The 13,789-nt window shown below is 39.4% G+C and overlaps 1 protein-coding gene across 1 annotated transcript in view; it reads left to right on the top strand.

Annotated features, from left to right (window-relative positions):
* LAMA2 (laminin subunit alpha 2) overlaps positions 1-13,789 on the top strand; it is a 458,477-nt gene that overhangs the window by 266,132 nt on the left and 178,556 nt on the right. Inside the window, exons 13-16 of the mRNA XM_084624485.1 lie at positions 36-137; positions 754-965; positions 8,210-8,321; positions 12,723-12,836. Of these exons, the coding sequence (XP_084480611.1) occupies positions 36-137; positions 754-965; positions 8,210-8,321; positions 12,723-12,836 (540 nt within the window). The remainder of the gene's footprint in view (positions 1-35; positions 138-753; positions 966-8,209; positions 8,322-12,722; positions 12,837-13,789) is intronic.

The following is a 13,789-nucleotide window of genomic DNA, read 5'->3' on the forward strand; positions in this document are numbered from 1 at the left end:
TATCATGTAATAAGCATCATTCTGCTTTATTATAGATAACAGCTGCTGGAGGGCATCTGAAATTTACCATCTCCTATGACCTCACAGGGCAGGAAGAAGCTGTTCAAACAATATTGCAATCTGATATCATCATAGAGGTAAAGTATTTTCATTTCCAGTGACTAACTTTTGTCCATCTCTTCCGTGAACACTGAAGGCTAACAGCATCCAAAAGTGAGCAGGCAAAACTGACATGTAAAGGTGTGTCTGCAGCCAATTTACAGCAACCAATAAGGATCAGAGCTTAATGACTAAAACTAGATAGGCAAGATTAAGTACCCAAAGGAGCCTCTACTAATGTTAGAAAATATTATAACTACATTTGTAAAGATGAGCAAGAAAAATGAATACATATAATACATTTGTTGATTGAAATAGCATTTGCAGACAATTTAAACCAACAGTACACTTTAAACATCTGTGCTGTATAGTATCATGTATACTGTGCTTCAGTGGGTTATCTGGATTTTCTCATACTCATTCAAAGCCATGCCACTGGGTTCCAGTTGGGTTACCTGGATTTTGCATGCACTGACTTTTTGCAACAAAGCTCATATCAGGAACACTGGAAAATCTAGTGCATTCCTGATATAGACTGTTCTCATAAAATATGCTTTCCAGTTCTTCTTTATACCAAATATCCACAATGATACAGCGTCTTTTCTACCCTTTTTTATATTTAATTGTATGCCTTAAACACATCGCTCTCTCTAGGGAGCTGGCTTAAGAATCAGCACTTCAAAGGAGGGCATTCACCTGCAGCCATTTGAAGAACACACTGAAGAAGTTGTGCTGAAACCGGACTTATTTACTGTACACGGCACTGACTCCCCAGTCAACAAAAGGGAATTCATGACTGTGCTGGCAAATATAAAGAGGCTCCTCATAAGAGCCACATACAGCTATGGGATGGATGCCATCTACAGGTAGATGTGGGAACTGCATTTATGACAATGTTCTGCAGGCCCTTCGATGAATGCTTTTATTTTCTCTTTGTGCAGGGCTGAGGTTGGTGTAATTTAGAAGGATGCTTATTGTTATTTTTCCTCAGTTAAATCTTTAACATTTATTTAAGTCTTAACATTTTCAAATAGTCTGATTTTTTTCCCATTCTAACTCTTTTTTTGAGGGTGGGGGGGCTTCTACTGGCTAACCCACAACAAAGTGAAATCATGTGGACTATTAAGGAGAGAATCACAATTCTATAAATAAATCTATTTTGAAGCACTACATTTCTGTTGTATATGATAAGTGATTCTGATGGCTCATAGTGCTGAGATGCCTTCGTTATGAGAGGAAGATCTTAATTTTTGTTTCCCCATTTAAAGAATAGAGTATGCCAGGATGTTAAGACCATGCAGCAGAGAGGGATCCTTTAGCTCTCAAAATGAATAAAAAACAAATTGACAAAATGTAGCTAGAGGGATTTTTTTTAATCGGTATTGTATCTACAACTAGGTAATCCCAAACCTTTCCCTCTGATTTATGTCAGATTATTCTACTGTCTGGTCGTCTTAAAATCAATGGTTTCATTTGAAGTCTTCTGAACTCTTTCTATAAAATGAATGATGTGTGCGCTGAGGAGCTTTATGTGAGCTGGCACAGTAGCAATCCCATCTAGGTGGCTGCAGTGTGCAGTCTACAATACCTACAAAACTATGTGGTTCAATCTATAAAGCTAGCATTGGATTTGAAATTTCTGTTAGTGCATTAGTGGACACTGCAGGTGGGCCAAAAGTCAGCCTGGTTCCTGGTTCTGTAGATTTATCCTTTGTTAATACACTATTGCTCAGTGACTTGAATCATGTTTGTAAAATTTGGTACTGGAATTAATTCCAATTTATGTTGCATTGTGGTTTTCCACTCATGAGGTATAATATCTGAAGTGTAGACTAACCCACAAACCAGTCACTTCAGTGATCTTAAGCAAGTGGAGGTAGAGGGAGCTGACTGCAATCCTGTGATTACTTGCCTTGAATGAAGTATTATCCAAGAGGAGAGTAATCAAAATTTCTGTGTTGCCCTGTTCCACTAGAGCACATTCCTAGATATAGTATATGGAAGCATCTGCTAACATTTCCAATACTTTCTAATTTCTCACCTTTACTTAGGGAGCCTAAAACTTAATCATTTTAAGTGGTATCCAGCTGAAACGTGGCAAATAAGTTGAAAGCAAATAAACACCGATTTTGCGAGTGTCTTAAATCACAAAAGCCATTGTTTTAATTCCAAATGGGTTAAACAAAGATTCCAACCAGTAGATGTGGAAATGCAGGTCATGGCAAGCATATAGCTTGCTGACGTCAGCTTTTGTACAGGTGTCCAGGGATATTTGTCCCTGTAACATTTGATCTTGCTTCTTTAATCTCTTCCTTCCCTTTCTCCTACTTTGTTTCTTAAGATGCTTTTCTGTGTATTGTTCCTTTAAACTTGAGAACAAGCTAAGCTGCAAAATTTGGTTCTAGATCTAAATTTTCCTCAACTTAGTAGTGTTTGGATCTGGCATTTTAGTTTGACCCATTGTGGAGGAGAGAGCCTGCCAAAACTTCAGTAAAGGTCAGCGGGGTTCAAATCTGAGTGTCTTGGCATGGGCCAGTCTCTATTTAAAACTTTCTCCTACAAACCGCCAAGTAGTGCCCAGAGTCCTGCCTGCCAAGTTCCAAGTTTCCACTCCTCTTTTGATTCCCCACAGTTTACTTTCTTGACAGAGAACTCCTTTTAACATTTAAAGCTAATATGCTGATTCATAAACTGTGCCATGCAGATTAAATATGGTAGCTAAACATTGTGAAAACATACGTAGACCCCCAGACTCTCAGAAACATGGTAATGCTTTTCTTATAAGCACTTTTTCTCAAAAGCAGATCTCAAAGCACTTGTAAAAGAAGGTAAATATTATTTTCCCCATCTGTAAAATGGGGCCCACAGGTGAAGGGATTTGCCAGGGCATTCTGGAGGCTGCTGGCAGAACCCAGGACTCCTGATTCCCAGTCCAGTGCACTGTCCACACTGCCTCCCCTTTAAAGAAGCCCCTTTGTTGCTGAGATGGTGCACAGCATTTTGGGGGCACTTGAGAGTTTCATGGAAAAAGGAACCTCTCTGCTGAGTAGTATCCTTAGGGAAGCTCAGCAGGAGAACATATGGATGGGTCAGAAAAAAAGCCCTAATAAGTGCTTTGCAGGTTTGTGGCAGTCTCCCTCCCGTGGCCATGGGATTATGGTTGGAAATGTAGGTCCCACAAGGGCTATGATAAAAAAAAAAAGTAACTGTTAGTCATTTAGAAGAGTGTTCTCTATTTTTATTGTCTTTGGCTAAAAAATGACTTTGAGTTGCTCTCAGGCCACATCTGTCACTATCTCTGGGGATGTTCTGCCTGTGTTCACACAGACATAATACTCCTAATCAGTGCTGATGGTACAACCTCCCTGCCACACACAGCCGTGGCTGGTGAAGCTGAGATCCACCCACTGGTGTTGTTTAAAGTAGCTTTTTGTGTTTGTGTATAATACCACCAGTATCATGCAAAGCCTTTCACACTCGGAAGATAGCTTGCTCTTTGGTTATCATGTACACTGAGAGCTATCAGGGTGCTCAATGCTGTACAATATTGAGGAAGACATGGAGTGAAACCCAGGCTCCCACTGAAGTCTATGGGAGTTTTGCTAAGATTTCACCCAGGGCCTCTGTAATTAAGTTGATCTTTTGCTGTCCATTACATCACACATGTACTGCTAATTTCCAATGAGTGCCTAGGTCTGACTGTGTTATTTTCTGTTAGATTCCATTTCATTCTAATAAAACACTGTAGGCCCTGGGGCTACGTGGTAATGCTCTTTACTATCTTGCAAAATACCTGATTCAATTCTCAATTGTTTAAACACTCAATAATAATCTTGCACATTAAAATAAATGTATAATATTCAGTTTTCTCCATAGTGGATTTGGCTAAACATTAACTTTATTTCCTGTTCCCTTGGCCCTACGAGCCTTGGGAGTACTGCAGGGAAAATCTTTAAGAGTCTGTGTGCTTTGTGTCACTCAGCAGTGACTCTTCTGACTGCTTAAACACTAGTGTTGATGGGTTCTGAAGGAAGTCAGACTTCCCCAGAGAGCTCAGATAACCCCAAGACTAGGAGTGTGAAAAAATAAAGTGTATGTGTGAAAATGTTTCTTGAGGATGTGACAGAGATGCCGAGGTCCCACTCCGTCTGGTAAGCATTTGAGGGTTATTAGGTTTCTCCAGTGGGTAAGTTCCACCTCAAAACAGCAGCAGAAACTCACTACCTTTAAATACCCTGTTCTTTTAAATAGAGCAAATATTCAAACTTCTAATGACTTCACATCTGCAAGGATTTTCAAGGGTGATTTGATAGTTTTGTGTTTGAGAATCTCTCCACAGAGAGAGAGAGAGAGTAAATGAGTTGCACAAAATCATACAGAACGGAGAACTGAACCCTGGTGTTCAGAGTCCCAGTCAGCCTGAGCCTTAACCAGAAGATCATCCCCTCTATTTTTTATCCTGACAGAAGGATAAAAAAATAAGCCATACAAATTTCAGTATCATAATAATTTGAGGATACTTCCTATTAATGTGTAATGACTGATGTGCCCTTGAGTAAGCAACAACATTTGCTCTTAAATGTCTTGTGGATTATTTTAAAGCTAGGGATGCAATTATTACTCTATCTCATAATTAGGAAGTGTCCTCAAATGAACATCTAAATAAAAGCCCATTTAGAGAGGATAAAAGCATGAGGAGAAGAGTGCCATGCATCAGAGGGTTTGAAAGTGATTGTTGCTTTTCTGCCTAAATTGGGAGACTCTGTTAGAGCTTGTGGAATCTTTCAAATTGAGTGAACTTTTAAAGTGTATCTATTGTAGTTAGGCAGAACTGAAAAGCTCTGTTGTTACTTAATCCAGTATTGTTTAGACTCTGTTCTAAGGAAGCCTGTAGTAATAACATTGATTCTTCACTGTTAATATTTGCCAGTGCAGCTAATGTAAATGTGGTGTAGACTGGGATGGGCACTGGAGAGCAGTTGTAGAAATCTTGATAAAGACAATATATTACTTGCAGTCTGAAATAGACTCATCACTTAACACGACTGCTACTCTGAAACCACTAAAATAGTGGGGAGGAGGACAGGAAAGGCAAAGCCGTGGGGTCCTCTAAGTATACAGAATTAGCTAAAAGACAAATGAACAATGCTCAGGTCAGTACCTCATGTTGCTTACGCAGCTGATGTGATTCGGATGCTTGCCATAGCAGGCAGTAAACTATGCTGATACTGTCTGAAATGCCTCCTTCCTTTTTAATCTTATTTGTATTTAGAAGTCAGCAGTTGCCTGCTGACAGTAACAGTCAGCTTAAATATTTGGTCTAGATGTTGAATCTCAGATTGTTCACATATCTCCAGGATCCAGTGCTCCATTACTGCCAGCATTATGTATTTTAATGAATGCAGAATGGCACTGAGGAATAGAAATTACAACAATGAAGTGGAAAAAATGCACTGCAGCTTTCTTCAATGAGTAACTGTTTAACACTGAAAACTGTTAAACACATTAAAATCCCATTTAGCAAACAGCAGAACCTAATGAAAATTGGAAGTATTCAGTGAATACAAATGTGAAATAATATTAGGTGAAATGTTTCTGTGTGTAACAGTTTCTCATTGTTCTAAATTATATGACATAGAGCTGGGAGCAGACCAGCTGTAGTCAATAGGCAAATGAGATTCAACATTTCACTGGCAATTTTTGTTTTGTTTATAGGTCTTTCTTTCTTTCTAAATTCTTTGATTTATTCTGTGCCTTTTTCTAGCTTTTCAGTCATGTTTCTTTAATATCTAAAGGGCTAGGGATTGTTCATAGAAAGTAGAACTCAAAAAATGTAATTGCACAATTGATTTGTAGCAAGGAGCAGGGTGAAATAATGAAGGAGAGAGGAGCTTGCTGGAGACTCAGGGGTGAACTCAGCTCATCCTCTCTGGGTAGAGTTTTATTGCAGGGGTTTTAGGTTTTGTCTGAATTGATCCCAATTTGGCAAAAGTCTCTAGATGTGCATTACATTCAAACCATGGCAAAAAATAACTCCCTTGTAAACCACACAGAGTAGCTCTTATATTTCCCCAGACTCCATGCTCTACCATCTAGTACAGGGGTAGGCAAACTTTTTGACCCGAGGGCTACATCTGGGTATGGAAATTGTATGGCGGGTGATGAATGCACCGTGGTTCCTGGCCAATGGGCGCCGCGGAGCAGCACTTGGGGCAGTGTGCGGAGCCCCTTGGCTGCCCCTCCACGTAGGAGCCAGAGTGGGGACATGCTGCTGCTTCCAGGAGCCACACAGAGTGGGGCAAGCCCCTGACCTCACTCCCTGGCTGGAGCACCTGAGCGGGGCAATCCCCGGATCCTGCTCCCCAGTGCATAATCGAAGGCCGGATTAAAACATCTGGAGGGCTGGATGCGCCCCCAGGCCATAGTTTGCCTATCCCTGTTATAGTAGCTAATCCCCCTTCCTTTCTTTTCATCTGTTCCCCTCTTTCTCTGTGGGAGCAATCGATATATAGCTGGTTAGGGAAATAGATTTTTTTTTCCTGTAGAAAATTTTGAGACTGTGTGTGTGTGTGTGCATTTTTTCAAATCAACCTTTTTTATTCAGTTTTTGGAAACCAAAACAGAAAACTTTTTGTTTGAAAATCAAAGTTTTCAGTTTTTCAGTGAACATTGATTTTTTTTTCACAAAAATTACTATTGTGTCAAAAAAAAACTATTTTCCTTTGAAAATGCAGTGCGGTGGAAAGTTTTCAAACACCACCAGTAACAAAGGTCTCCTTTAAGGGTGCTAAGTGAAAATAGGCTCAGCTGCACCTCACTAATTCAAATGGCGTACCTTGGAGCCATAGGTATAGTTTGACTTCTATATTTGGGGCCAGGGGGCAACTCCAGTTAAGCCAATGGGGTCACAGGTGTGTGTGTGTGTGGGGGGGGGATATTCTGTACCTGCCCCAGGCTTTCAGTTTTGGGGATCAACAGCCTCTTGTCCCTTTCCCCCCCAAAAAACTATGCCTATGCTCTGAGCTCTGGCTGACAATCAACCCCACAAATCCCAGACTGCTATCAGCCAGTGGGGTATCTCTGAAACAGGGTGCAGCAGAGATGCATGATCCCTTCCAGGACTCACCAAAAGATTTGCACAGTCTGTCCGGTGTGCAAGGAGAGGGGGTCACTTACAACACAAATTTGCATTAAAATAGCTGTCAGCTGTGATGAAGTACTTTCTTGACTTGCTAATTTATGCATTTTTGAGTGAAGGTTTTTTAAATAATAAAAATAATACTTAAAGTTTTGCCAAGTCATTTATGGAGAGCATGGAATATTGGAGCATTTTTTCTGACTGAGTAAAATGATTGATTTTTTTTTTGGCTCCTTAATTTTTTCAAAGGAATAGAAAGAAAGTTACTAGTGAGGGGTTTTAGAGCTAGTTGTCACTGAGATATATATCAGCCATATCACTGAGATGCCAAAACAATTCCACGAGAGGTAGACTTAACATTTTCTTTCAGTTTTCTGCTGCAAGATTATGGAAAAAATAGAAATTCCTGTGTGTGTCTCTTCTCTTTTTGTGGCATTTGGAGAACTGGAACTAATGACTCTTACGTGCAAGGTACAGAATTCCTCCTGCACAGAGCTGATAAGTTGAAATCTTTTTCAAAAGGGCAAATCTGTAGAAGAAAAATGTCCCATAATCAAAGCTCAGTAATGTAATGTTTTAAGCAGGAGAAAGTTGTTTTACAGTCTAAAATTCTTTGCTACTTCATTTGCGACAAGCAGGCTATTTATATGTACATCTGTAATGGAAGCTAAAGCATGCAACTTGCGTGCCAAGAATAGCCTTTCTCTTACAGATACAGTATTCTGAGTTTTCAAGTGTGTGCTGACCATATTCTTCTTCACATGATGAACAGAAATAGCTACAAGCCTGTAGATATTCGTCTAGGAAATTGAGACATTGGATAAATATGAATGCCTTCCTATATTTAAGCAAGTAAATGAGAACAGCACACCGAGTCTCCCCATTCACTTTTAGTTGCATCCAAGTGTACTGATCTGCCTTCTATACTTGGTTTGTGAGTTAACTATTTTATTTTTGTTAATCTAAACTCAGGTTGAGTGGGGTTAGCCTTGAAGCTGCTGATCGCTATTCAACTGGTAAGAAGGTGGCGTCTTCTGTGGAGGTTTGTCAGTGTCCTCCAGGGTATGGTGGTACCTCCTGCGAAGTGAGTATCCATGTGGAGCTGAGATATATTTCAGTGCAAATCACCTGTGCTAATGCCGCAGTCTATTGGAGCTGCCTGTTGATTCAACGTACCAACTGAGCCATTTGATAGATTCACTTTCTCTTGGATTTTGGATCGAATGGGAAATTGCTGCTGGAAATTTCAAGTTGCAGTCTTGTGGTGGTTGTTGTTGTTATTTGATTAGGGAATTTTGGAAATTGTAATAATTATTTGCAAAACATGACTTTTGATTCCCAAGTGCCTCTTCTGTAAATCTGATTTGGTCCCTTGTATAGTTACCCTAACTCAAAAGTAACAGACTTACTATTAAATATAATATTTCAAAGATAACGTTTTAGACCCCAACAATGATTTCCACATTATGGAGTGGAAAAGTATTTCTCTAGAAGATTTTCGTGTGCTCTTCAGATCATTTGTTTTGCAACTGCATGATTTAGAGACATTACACATGTATGTAAGATATTGCTTAGCAATAATCTTACAATTTGTGAACATGAGCTGCTATCAACCACTGTCAGACTTCGGCCATGTCTGGTTTACAGACTTCTGATGGTACAGCTATGTCAGTGAAGGGCATGAAGAGGTGTGATCACTGACCGACATTGCTGTGCCAGTAAAAGCTCTAAAGTAGATGCAGTTATACAGCAAAACTCGTTCTTTTCCAGTATAGCTTGTTTCACTCTGTGGGGCTAGAATTTCCTATACCAGCAAAGGGACAGTTTTGCTGGTATATGCTGCACCCATGCTAGGAACACCTTGTTGGTACAGTATACCGGTATAGTTATACTGGCAAAGCACTCATACTATAGATTTGGCTGCAGTGTAGTCATGGTCTGAGTGTAGCTGAATTTCCACTTTTGTTTCCCCAGGTTCTTTGCATGAGTACTGTTCAGGTTTTTCTTTTTGTTCAGGTTGAAGGTTAGAGAAGTAACATATACATGCTCTCAGAACATGCATATGTTCATACAAGCTCACTAATGCACCCTTAATGCATGCACACACATACACTTATGCTTAACCGAGAAAGGCATGGCTTGAGGTAGATTGGAGCGCAAAAGTCTTCAAAAGCTGTGCCTCTAAGGAAGTGGTTTCAAACACCAAGATGCTCCGCTTCACAAAACTACAAACAATATGCCATTTACACAGACACTCTAGGCATTTGCTTGTCAACTCTCTTTTTCTTTAAATCACCCCATGCTTATATATGATATTTAGGGCTTAGAGTCTTGTTTCATGCCAAATGCTTTTGCTTTTTGCTGGGGCTAGTAATACTAATCTAGAAAGAAGACCTAAAGGAATCCACAGAAGCTCATATCACTTCCAAAATGATATAGATAGGAACAAAATCAAATGAGACCATTGGTTAGCTAGATAGATGCAGCTTTTACAGCCTGTCTCCTGTAGGTACAATTACTTGGGGAAGCACAATTGGCTGAAACACCATTATTATCCTGGACACTCATGCTTCTGACTCCTCCATTACTCTTCTTAATTCAGACCTTAACTTTGATCTCAAGGCCAGAAATTTTAGAGGCCCCTTGACTGTAATTGTGTCTAATTCTGCCTACTGCCAACTTTGGAACACTGGCAGAGCTCCTACTTACCTTGACTCTGCTGAAATTCTGATTCATGCTGTAACCACTTCTCATCTTAATTGTCCTAAATCCCTATCTTCTGATCTCCAGGGTGTCCCAACCAGACCATTCTCTTGCTCCAGAAAGTCAGACTATATTACCCTCATATTCTGTCTCCATATCCAATTCACAGTTATTGCCCATTTGCAACACTCCTTATGGATTTAACACACACAAAGGCCTAGAGTCTGCAATTGACAGTACATCTGCAAATGGCTGCACTGTCACAGAGCCCTAGTGGAGTCCATGGGGCTCCGTAGGGGTGCAGCAGTCTGCCTGTGTTCTTTCAATTACACAATTGGAGCCTTTGTGCTGAGCAAATAATGTGCTGTGGAAAATTCTGTTTGACAAGTTTAGCCTTTATTCCTGCTGACAGAATGCCAGGGAGCAGATCATTATTTCCTTATATTTATTTATTGAATTGACTGTTGTGAGCACTCCCTACTAGAGATTCAAAGTCTGAGCTGTGTGCTGGCTAATTGAGATTGGTCACAAAAATCACAAAGTATTGTTTCCAGTCCCTGACTGGATGACTATGACTCTTATAATCAGGAGACATGAGAAGGAGCCTGTGGGGCTTTGAATCTCCCAGGGAGTACAGCAGTTGAGAGAGTGCAGTTAAATAGGATTTTAAGTAACTTTAACCTCTTTCTTTCTTGGCAACACTGGCTTTGCCCAAAGCTTTGTTTCTTCAGAACTGAGGCTACTGTAGATTTACTTCAATGGTGCAGATTTTAAATTTAACTTTCTCTCATCCTGTTTATACAAGGCAATTACATGTGCATGCACAATACAACTGATAAATAGGCACTATAGCAATATAAATAATCATAAGAGGAAAAATAGTTGTGAAAGGTGAGGTCAGACCCTTGTCTGGCTCATTCAGTTGCACCTGTGCTAATGCTCTAGTGAGGTGTTTGGGGGACCCAGTGTCATTGCTATGCTAGAAAGTATCCAATCCCATATTAAAGATGTCACCACCAGTGAGAATACTCAAGTGCACAAGCTTAAAATTCACTTTCTACAAGAATTTGGGCAAGGAAATTGTTCAGTTAAATGTGCCTGGGCACACTGAAATGGATCAATTTTTAAAAATCCAAAAATGTTCATGCTTGTGATAATCACCTAGTTCTGCCCACGTCACCCCCCTGACCTTATATCCACCTGTTTCCTTGCATTCTCACTCCTCCCCCTGGCCTTGGCTTCTTGCTGGCTTCCCTTTCAGTTTTCCACTGTGGGAGTCAGTGTTTCACTTGTGCTGCCATGATTATGTGGGATTCAGCACCCATCCTCTGAATCAAAGTAATTTCCTCTCTTTAAATCTCAACCCATAAACTCTCTCCATCTCTTCGGTGCAGTTTCTTCCATTTATGCTTTGAATCTCATCTTAGATGTTCCACCACCAAACCAGGCTCGGATTGGGCATCCACATCCCTTGAATGTCTGAAAATATCAGCCTTAAATAGTACAACATGGTGCATGCTTGCCAACTCCCTCAGACTAGATTAAGTTTCTAAGACAAATTAAAAACTGTATATGCAGTTTATAAAGGAGGGAAAGATTAAAACATGGAAGGTGGCTGCTCAGGAACGTATTGATGTGTCTTGCACAGCAGGAGAAAAAACAACCCTCTTTCTGTTTGTTAAGTCTTTTTGTTCTTAATTTGACATCTACAGTTTATCTTGATTAAGAATGCCTAGCCAAAAACAAAACTGCAACAAAAAAACCCAACATCTTTTTCTGGAATGTTTCTCAAAGAAAATCTTCCTTTTCTAATTAATCTTCAAAGCTATCTCATGTTATACAGGAATATGACTAAAAAACAAAAATAAAAAGCAACACCCCTTAGAGGGGAAATGGGATCACTTGTCAACTGTAGGTTGTTTGGAAAACATTTTTTTAAATGTAGGATCATTTTATTATAAATATCTCTGTTTCTGTAAGACTACTCCCACCTTATATAAGGCTGGCTCTCTTCAAGGTCAATACAGTATGTCATGCACCTATTTACAATATGCAAAATCCTTAGACCACATGAACATCTTCATAGAGGGAGAATAGTTTGTGAAAACTGTAAAGCCATTTTTGAAATATATAGTAAGACTGATGCCTTACATCTTATTATGAATAAGTGAAACACCTGAATTTTTGCTGATGAATCAGTTGTAAGATATCACCTTTGCCAAGAAAAATCTAGTCATGCATTTATTGGATCTAAATTTAAAGTAAATAATTTCAGATGTGAAACTATTATACATGCATGAAGAAATAAAACTTGCAGATAAAGGAGCATGCTTTGTTTTCAATCTACTTTGTAATTTAATGCAGTCTCCTGTTAGACTTGGAACAAGAAAGATTGAAGGGTATCTTAGTTGTACATTGTTTGCAGTTAAGCTTCTCAAAAAAGGTCCTTGCTTGTTTCTCTCTCTCTTTCAGTATTTTGTCTTCTGGCTATTTTTCAAACTGTACCTCTTGCTTTGACGCTGTCATATTTCCATTCTTCATTTCTCTGCTTTATTTTACCATTTCAGAAGAAAGATCAAGTTAATGCTTCCTCTAATCTCTCACCTACCAATAAAGCTAAGGTCAGTGCAAAGCCACAGTGCCAAGAAGAATAGCTTTCCAGAAATATTTCAATATTTTTAGACATTTAGCAAATACATTTTCTGAGCCTATCAAATTCAAAACTGTTTAAAAAATAAAGTCACACACTAACTGTCTGACAAATTTGTTGTCTTGCTTGCAGTCTTGTTGGCCTAGACACAGACGAGTGAACGGCACTATTTTCGGTGGGATCTGTGAACCATGCACATGCTTTGGTCATGCGGAGTTCTGCGATGACATCACAGGAGAATGCATGGTAAGTGCTCCTGCCTTTGGGTAACCTGATTGGTGGCACCAATATCTGCTCAATATACCAATACAATTGAATTAACCACCACTGGGCCCTCACGTACTTGAGGAAAAGAAGCAGTGATTTGACAGAAGAGATGTTTATATTGAACTGCTTCTGAATGCCCCTATATCAAGATAAAGTAGCTTCTGCAAATAAGCAAAAACGGGTTTATTCACTTTAGTCTGAAGTGGTAAAATAGGATCAACAGCATATGATATGGCATGCTGGAAGGGAGCAAAGCATATCAATAAGCTTTCCATGCAAGATTTCCCATCACCTCCCATCTCTGTCTCCTGCTGTGGGGTTATTCTGTTTATTGTTTGTAGAAGGTAACTTTGTAAATTCTGTTATAATATGACAAGAAGGTATTGTTGTTGGCTTCCTCCTTCTAGCTTCAAAGAAATGCTTAATAAATCAGAAAACTTTTTTGTATTTAAAGCATATGGTTCAGAGTAAATAGAAACCAGCACTTTTCTTGCAGAATGCATATATTCTCTATAGTTCCCTGCTAATTCAGCAATTAGGTCCATGCTATTATCCAGAACAATCTTACCCAATATACAGCTGTTTCCACCCTGCTCCGTAGCCTTTTGGAATGGGCGAATTACGCTGAATAGACTGTTCTGATTAATTCAAGGGCATTTTAGTTTTATATTCTCTGACATGGCATGAAGCTTGAAACAACATTTCTCATTTCATTAGTCTTGCAGAAACACAATTTGAGCCGGTGCCAATTTAGTGGGATATCATACTCTCATTTCCCGGTAGAATTTCAAGCAGGCTCCGTATTGAGCGTGTTTCTAAATGTTCCCTTTTCTTTCCTTAAGAAAAAGCTTCTGGGAAAAGTCCAGAATGAAAATTCAGGGTTTTTACAATGTAATTTGGCATTTAGAATTACCGCTGGTCTTCCTGTTTTC

This window comes from Lepidochelys olivacea, assembly GCF_965140295.1.
Source record: "Lepidochelys olivacea isolate rLepOli2 genome assembly, chromosome: 3".
Classification (NCBI taxonomy): Eukaryota; Metazoa; Chordata; order Testudines; family Cheloniidae; genus Lepidochelys; species Lepidochelys olivacea.